Genomic DNA, 8,750 nt, shown 5'->3' on the forward strand with positions numbered 1-8,750 from the left:
AAACCTGCCCCAGCGCCACTTTGTCCATAGTCCGGCATGTATCTCATGTAGTAGCAAGTAAACGTATTAATGTATGAGCTGACGCAGTGTGGCGATTTCAGTCAGTTAACAGTTGCCTGAGGATGGTCTTGTAGGGCCGAAACATGTTCTAACAATTTAAATGTGATTTTAATGATATTTTAAGTATGATTGTAAATTACATTTTAAAATGAAAGTCATGTTGCATTAGAGACAGAAGCAAGTGACCATATCACATATCTTGTTTAACTAAACATCATCATATATACATTTTTGTTTTCAGATGCACATGAGTTACTGGTTTGGAACTGCTGTTGGTGATTTGCTGTTCAAGGGGTTCACCATTACCTCAACATCAGGTAGACATACTGACAGGTGTCATCATTTCCTTAAGACTGTTATGATGATAACCACTAAGAATGTGAGGTTTCGTGCTTGGAATGGTGTGAATATAAGAAAGGTGATGAATGCTGCCTTCTTGGATGTGATACCATGTGGTCGAATTGTAAGCAGATATTACTGACATTTTGGAGAAAAAAGTTGCCTTTATTTTCAAAATACTGTCACGTATTGGGTATGTCACGCGACGAATAAATTCACGTGGGTCTCGGATTCAGCGAATCTTTATTGAATATTCACTCCTACACTCTTTACAATCGTTATCAGCTGTAGTATCAATTGGCTTCTGCCTAGATGCTTGACTCTTGGTTCTCTAACAATAATAATATAGTACATGTCTTAAGCTCTGCTTATATAGGGGTAATGCGGACTCAATCGAGGACACCTCTCGCCAAAGTTCGATTCTGCGTGTTCGGCAATCCGTTGCTTCGGGAATGATCTCTATCGATTATGGCTGTAACGTGTTTCGTCTCATCCGTTGGTACCCAACGGCCTTCTGTTGTTCATCTCCGGGGGAAATGCGTTCATTGCTTCTGCACTTCTTATGCAATGGCCCATTGTTATTGCGTTTCCATGGAGGTATCTACTCCAGACATGTTACAGTACAGTAATACATTGAGCAAGTTGGGTTAAGATAGTATGGATGCAAGGAGGGTGAGTATCAGAGTGGAGACCTTGAGCAGACATAAAGCAGTAAAGAGAACAGGGACAGAAAATGACACCCTTAACAGGTTCTCTTTCCAAGGGTAAGAAAGGTGCATGAGGGTCTGTGGTCATGTAGGTAACTAAGGAGTGAATCAATATAATGTCGCACTAAATGTCATGGTCAAGTGAGCAGCTCTCCTGCCTCGTATTTGGGAGTTCCCAGGGTCAAAAACCATGGCCCCAAGACTGGTGTCTTTGTGGTTTTCTTCAGTCAATCTATGAAAATACTGAGGTGATACATAGTGTAGGTATAGTATGGAAAGAATGGGTTACATTGCATGAGGCAAAAAATTGTGAAAATGGAAACTTAATTTTTGTGTGGAAAATGAAACAATATTCTTAGCAAGTGAAGTAGCTTTTTGTTAAATCAGAAACCCAGAACAATGAAGGAAGTAGAATTTATTAATAACAGAAAGTTACTAATAATCTTTCATGTTCAGTGGTATGATGTTACTATTTGCATGTCCAGATGAGAGGTAAAAATGATGCAAGGCAGTGGTCTTCAGCTTACTGGTTGTGACACCTGTAGCACAGTGTGACATGTTTGAGTTTGCACTGCCTATGACAACATGAAGCAATTTTACTTTAAAATTTTTCTACAGATTCTCTGGCTCTTCCAGATCCAATCTAAGTCTTGGGATGGGGTATTATGGACTGGATTGATCTGTCTCAGGTTAGGGAGGACTCTTATGAACATAGTAATGAACCTTCAGGTTCTATAGAATGTGGGGGCATTCTTGAGTAGCTGCACAACCAGCAACTTCTCAAGAAGGGCTCAGGCCCATAAAGTTAGTTTAGTTGGGATAGATGTTCAGTATCTTGTCAGAGTATATCTGCATATCCGTCTTATGTCATTAATAACGTAAGCCGTCTTTCTTTGATGTCACACCATGTCATGTCATAAGAAGTCCTTAACCATCTTAGTCTTCTATAATTACTCATCCTTGGATCCAGTATCCAGAAAACTGCAGAGGACTAGAAATCCAACTTTTCTTATTTGGCATGTTGGCAGCAATGACAGTAATTTGCTCGCTCTCTGCTTTGATTGAATGGTGGCTGGCATGTGTACACTTGTTTTTCCATGATTATTGTGATTATTTACTTCCATTGTTATGCCACAGACATGTTGAAATGGCCAGTAAGAAGTCCAGTGGCTAGTGGGAAGAATGCATTTCATCCTAAGTATAAATAAGAAAGTGGAATTAGAGAAAGGTGGAGAAAGGTGCTTATGTGAAAGGATTAAGTGCAGATTTCAGAATAGGTACATCTGCCATCTGTGGCCTGGAACCAGAAATCTAGCTCAGCCTGGATAAGAAGTCCAGTAGCCTACTGTGTACTGCTAATACCAACATGGAAACCAGATGAACATCTACCATGGTGGTGACACTAGCTCTATCGAGTGTGCAGTTATCTAATGTTACGCATTGAAGATCTCTGAAAACATACAAATTTGTTAAAAGTAATTTTTATGTATACAGCAAAATAACATGGTGAATTGTGTGTTTATTCTTCCAATTTGTAATTATAACAGAAGACTAATGACTAGCTAGAAATGTTAAACTTAATATATTGATAGAAATATGTGGATTTTTAGTGAAATATTTGTGTTAAAACAACAATCATGGTGATGGGAAGTGCAATGGCTATGTTTGGAAATCTGTAAGTAAAGAACATGTATACAAACAGAAATTATAAACAAAGTTTTGTAATTGTTCAGATATATTTATGGAAGCATTTAGAGGAACAGAGCTGCTCCATGTATTCTGTTGCCTTGTTCCAGCACTAGTAATGACATGCTTTGGATTGGCATCTCTTGCGATACTGTTTGAAGCCATCAAGGTATATCAAGCACATGTGAAATACAGCACAGTACTGGGAGAAGAGCATTGCCACTCTACCAGGTGTACAAGTGAGATATCTCCACTCCTGGGTAATTACAGGACTGATGACAGGAACAGTCACATATCTCATTCACACAAGTATGTATCATTTGGATGTAACTTAGATTAAATCAGGTAGTAGTTTTGAAGTTGAAGTCACATTTCTGAGATTTCTCTGTATGAATATGAATATGATACATGATACAAACTCCGTCTTCAGTGCAAACCATATATTATAGGTCTTTCATTTTGCTCTCCGTTACACACTACATGTTTCAGCCACGAACGGCCATCATCAGGTGTATTACTCACATATCTGTCACACTGCACTTACTTTAACTTTTAAAATTTAAAAACACAGGTCTTCCTGATTGTTCCTTTCGTCGTTATTACCAAAATCTACTTCGTTTGATGTCTTTGTTATTTACACACGTCAATTTTGATTTTGGTAATGACGAAAGGAACAATCAGGAAGACCTGTGTTTTTAAATTTTATATGTTAAACTAAGTGCAGTATGACAGATACGTGAGTAATACACCTGATGNCTTTAACTTTTAAAATTTAAAAACACAGGTCTTCCTGATTGTTCCTTTCGTCGTTATTACCAAAATCTACTTCGTTTGATGTCTTTGTTATTTACACACGTCAATTTTGATTTTGGTAATGACGAAAGGAACAATCAGGAAGACCTGTGTTTTTAAATTTTATATGTTAAACTAAGTGCAGTATGACAGATACGTGAGTAATACACCTGATGATGGCCGTTTGTGGCCGAAACATGTAGTGTGTAGGGGAGAGCAAAACAAAAGACCTATAATATATGGTTTGCACTGAAGACGGAGTTTGTATCATGTATCGTATGGAGTGCAACAGGATGCTTGAATATAATATTGAATATGAATATGACCGACTGACCAAAAAAATAATAAGTGAGAATAACTGAATTCTCTGAGTCTTACATATTAATGGTGTAATGGACAGTAGGTAGGATGGAGTAGAATGTGGTAAGGACGAATTTGACTAAATTACTGTACATGTAAATTAAATAATTCTAAAGGTTTTTGGCAGTAGTCTGGCATTATCAACATACTTGCATCAAGTCAATTTAGAAAGAAATATAAGTGGATTTCAATCCAGTTTTCTAAATGGACATAAAAATGGAGAATTATACATGGTGTTTGTGTAGTGCTGGTAATAGGGTATGGATAGAAGGGTCAGACTGTGAACCCTGCTGTTATTATTATACTTTTTGTATGGCAAGTGTCCTTTACAGAAGGAACAGTGAGAATTTCAACATTATTTATATGTTTGGCTGTCAGACTGAATAATGAAAGGCATTGAATAACTCTGAGGGGAGTTAGATATTGCACATTTTGTAAGGGTCACATGAAAAAACAAGATTTGGCAGGTGTTTCACACAAAGACTATGTTACTTTCAGGCTCTTCGTTCTCTTGCGTGAGACTGGTTGGTATGTTGTACAGGATGTGCTGTCTTACGTGCTTATGTTGTGTGTTATGACATACAATGGATATTTTACAACAGCAGTATCTCTTGGTGCTGGAGTTGGCTATTTGGTGTTTGGCCCAGTTTTGATTGAAATTGGCATAAAGAATGGTGGAATGCTTCGGCCAAAAAGAGTCTGTCGAGTATGTGTGGGTAAGTTTCATCCTTTTAAAGTCTCGTGTCTTGTATTGTGGTCCTTAAAGCTGTCAGCTAAAATAATTATGTACTGAGGTATGGGTTATCCTGATTTAAATAAACGTGAAGTATATGACAAAAACTGGAACTGAGTTAGGAAACTGTGGATAGTAACATTATTTTAGATAATGAATTGTTTTTTAAGAAGCAGTTCCTGTTTTCTCATCAGTGTGTTCAGTATTTAGAGTACAGTTTTAATTTTTAGAAGCAGCACGTGCCACAGAAGGCATACAACAAGAAGATAGCACATTACCCGATGTTAGACAAGAAGATTCGATTGTACCTGAAAGTGACCAAGGCCACTGTCAAGAATCTGTTGCTGTGGTACATAGAGCTGATATGTAACGGCTGTCTGTCCACATTCTCTATCAGTTTATGCTGTATATAACTCAGAACAGGTAATAAAATATGTGTTAAGTTTCTAAGCAGAGTGTTCAACAAGGAAGGTGCTGTCTCATCTACCATGATGTCTGTGATTTACTGAGATAAGATGTTTCAGAATACACTGAAGAGACTGGTTTCTTAAGGAATGATATACAAAATATTGGGTCTAAAAGAGTATGTTTCTAGTAGAGCTGAATATTATTTCCATTCTGATGTGTGTGTTTTACAGCAATAATTCATGGTCTTATATATGTAAGGCATGAAGTGTAGTAAATACAATTCCTTGTTGAGGTATATTTTTTTAAAATTTCCATTTACTGTTTGGAAATGTTATACTGTTCTACACATTATTGATATTTTATAATTAAGGTGTATTTTATGTGATTTTATAAAAATGGACATAGATCTGATATGTTGCTGATGATGGGTCTTGTGATATATTAAACAATGTAATTTATTTCTGAACTGTTGTGTTCAGAATATGCAAGGCTGCTGCTTGCTTATAAATGATTGCAATGGGAATAACCAGATATAATTTAATATTACTAGATTTGGTATTTGAATGCACCTTATTCTGAGATGAAGTGCATTGTAATGGAAGTATAAGCTATTAATCACGGTTACTTCTGAATTTTATTTTTCTTCGTGTTGCAAGCTGTCCCTTAAAGAAAAAACCAAAGAAGCTAATCCAAACCAAATGTCACATGTGAATGATCTAAAATTGTATAGGTAAACCAAACCAAACTAAACCAAACCTTGCATTAACGTTTCCAAATGAGGTCATTGTGCTTATTGCTTTATCACTTAGTCTCTGCGCATTCTGAGCTGCTGTAGATATCAGATTACTTTAAGAGTTTGGAGAGAGACATTGAGGAATCATTGCTCCTTCCAAATTTTGATTCTCTGTATTATGTTCCACTGTTGTATTAGCATTCTGTCACTGAAAGTTATGGCTTGCTGGCATTGCTGAACAACATCTGTTACTCCAATTATACTATTACTGACACTAACTAAAGCCTCATTTGTGAAGGCAGTAACTTTCTACATTTCTGTCATGATTTCAGTATATACAATTTATTTTTCAGATTGCAGTGTTGTGGGTTGTGACACCATGTAGTCTTGTGGGTGGATACTGATGTTTCAGAGGAACATGTAGCTTCCATCACTAGGACTAAAGTACGTAGGGTGAGGAAATGGCTCAGTTGTATAGGCGAGCTACAAGGAAAGTGATTGCCCAGACCAGGAGGGAAATGGAATTCTGTTCTGTAACAAGAAACATAAGGCTTCCCCTGAAACTGGTAATTTTCTTCCCCGTTGATCCCACAGATTCTGACTGGGCTGCAGTTTTTTTACCTTCATCCTACCCAGTTAAACACTAAAGACGGAGACAGCATGTTTTTCTGAAATGTCGATATCCACCTACAAAACAGCATGGTATCACAGCTTGAAAGATCACAGTCTTCAATAGTTGCCACTGTGTACAGTGTTAGTTGCCATTTTAGGTGTTGTGGATGCACCAGGATTGATAAAATTTGACCCAGGATTTTTTCTTCAAATATCTTACGATTGATGCAGCAAAATAACTTTAGCCATTCTTTAAGCTACTCGTGCTCTTTCTGAACTTCAAGTATGATGTTGATACTAACAGCATGTAATGAAGTTTTCTTGATGATTCATACACCAATTCTCTTGCATCCTGTATAAGCTTAGCCTGTGTGTTGTTACATTGATTGCAGATGCTGGTCTTACTTTGCACATTTTCATGTTCAGTGGCTTGTAGCGTTCAACCCCCAGAGACTTGACAAGATTTTCATGCCCTCTCATACTTTGTTTATAGAGAAATTTAATACTGATATATCATTTCACTGTGCTAGAAATACATGCAGATGTCATCTTCTTCCTCCCTTACATGGGTGGCGAAGCTCTGGTCAGATTTGAACTCCTTCTCCACCATGTGTTAGTGCCTATTAGCATAGTGTCTGTATGCATTCACATTTCTTTTCTGAATGTAGAGATTCAAATTAAATTTGGTAATGAGAGACCTGACTTAAATTTATTGGAACAGATTCAGTTTTACTGGGAGGGTTTACAGGAACGTTTACAGATGTGTCTTTAATAAGATGAATATTCTTAGTTACTTTAGTTTTCTTCATATGCGCTTTTACTTTTTAGGTTATGACTGTCAGGTGCATACATGTTCATGAAATTGTAAGAATTAATTTGGTTATTGCTGTTTCCTCACAACATAATAATTGTTAAATGTAAACATTGACTAAATACACATTGATAAGTGTAAAGATATGTTATTCTTCCCAGGTTGCTTTTAGTGTGTTAAGTGCATATATGTAACCTCTGGTGCCTTCAATCTATAAAATTAATTAATGTGGAGTACATAATGTGTTATATGCAGTTTCAGATATACGAAGGTTGTTTAATAGGCAAAGTTCCCCATGTCATACAAATTGAATGAGAAATCGTTACAAGGTTAAATGTCACTCATTTATTCCACTGTACTATCGTCGTCGTTCAAGAAAGTCCCTGAGCACATGAATGCATTTTTCTATCTTTTCAAGAGGTCGAAAGGTTTGCTTTAGTGGGGTTTCTCTCTATTTGTGAATTTTTTATTTTCTTCACATGTAACTATTGTTATATCTTGTAGTAATTACAAATTATATTTCATCAAGAAATTGTTTTGTTTTATTTTCTTTGTACTCCCCAATTCTTAATAGTGCAATTCCCAGCCATACTTACTTACTTACTCATGGAGCTGAGCCCTTCTGGAGGAGGTTCCAATTCTACAGCTACTCAAGAATTTCCCAGAATTTTATGGAACCCAAAGGTTCATTACCGTGTTCACAAGAGCCCTCCACTGGTCCCTATCCTGAGCCAGATCAACCATCCCATCCTATCTCTCTAAGATCCATTTTAATATTGTCCACCCACCTACTCCTTGGTCTTCCCTTCTGGCTTTCCCACCAATATCCTATTCACATTCCTCGTCTCCCCCATTCATGCCACATGCCCTGCCCACCTCATCCCCCTTGACTTGATCATTCTAATTATACTTGGAGAAGAGTACGAGTACAAGTTATGAAGCTCCTCATTATGCAGTTTTCTCCAACCTCCTGTCAGTTCATCTCTCTTTGGTCCAAATATTCTCCTCAACAGCCTGTTCTCAAACACCCTCAGTCTATGTTCCTCCCTTAATGTCAGAGACCAAGTTTCACACCAATACAGAACCACAGCCAAAATTAAAGTTTTGTATATTCTAATTTTTATGTTCTTGGACAGCAGAGAAGACAAAAGGTTCTGGACTGAATGGTAGCAAGCATTACCCGAGTTCAATCTCCTCTTAATTTCCTCCTGAATCAGGTTTCTATCTGTTATTGTTCCCAAATATCTGAATTGTGTCACATTTTCAAAACATCTGTTTCCTATCTTAATATCATGATTTTGCCCTGCATTTTGGTTATATACTTAGTTTTCTCAGTGTTTACTTCTAGACCAGCCTCTTTACTTGNATATATATATATATATAATATTCAGTGTGTTATTGCATTTTGCTTTTTATTGCATATTGATATTGTTTGTGACACTGGGTGCAAATTGTATAGGATTCAATTACATAATGATCAGAAGACAGGGATGGACAAACATTTCTGTG

The 8,750-nt window shown here is 36.9% G+C and overlaps 1 protein-coding gene across 2 annotated transcripts in view; it reads left to right on the forward strand.

The window, feature by feature from the left end:
- Positions 1-7,774, forward strand: part of LOC111865159 (high affinity copper uptake protein 1) — an 11,836-nt gene extending 4,062 nt beyond the window's left edge. For both annotated transcript variants that reach the window (XM_023852936.2, XM_023852937.2), the window contains exons 2-5: positions 302-377; positions 2,903-3,101; positions 4,443-4,660; positions 4,908-7,774. In XM_023852936.2, coding sequence (XP_023708704.1) covers positions 302-377; positions 2,903-3,101; positions 4,443-4,660; positions 4,908-5,047 — 633 coding nt within the window. In that variant the 3' untranslated portion in view covers positions 5,048-7,774. The remainder of the gene's footprint in view (positions 1-301; positions 378-2,902; positions 3,102-4,442; positions 4,661-4,907) is intronic.
- The last annotated feature ends 976 nt before the right edge of the window (positions 7,775-8,750 follow it).

The sequence above is a fragment of the Cryptotermes secundus genome, unplaced genomic scaffold, assembly GCF_002891405.2.
Source record: "Cryptotermes secundus unplaced genomic scaffold, Csec_1.0 scaffold178, whole genome shotgun sequence".
Classification (NCBI taxonomy): Eukaryota; Metazoa; Arthropoda; class Insecta; order Blattodea; family Kalotermitidae; genus Cryptotermes; species Cryptotermes secundus.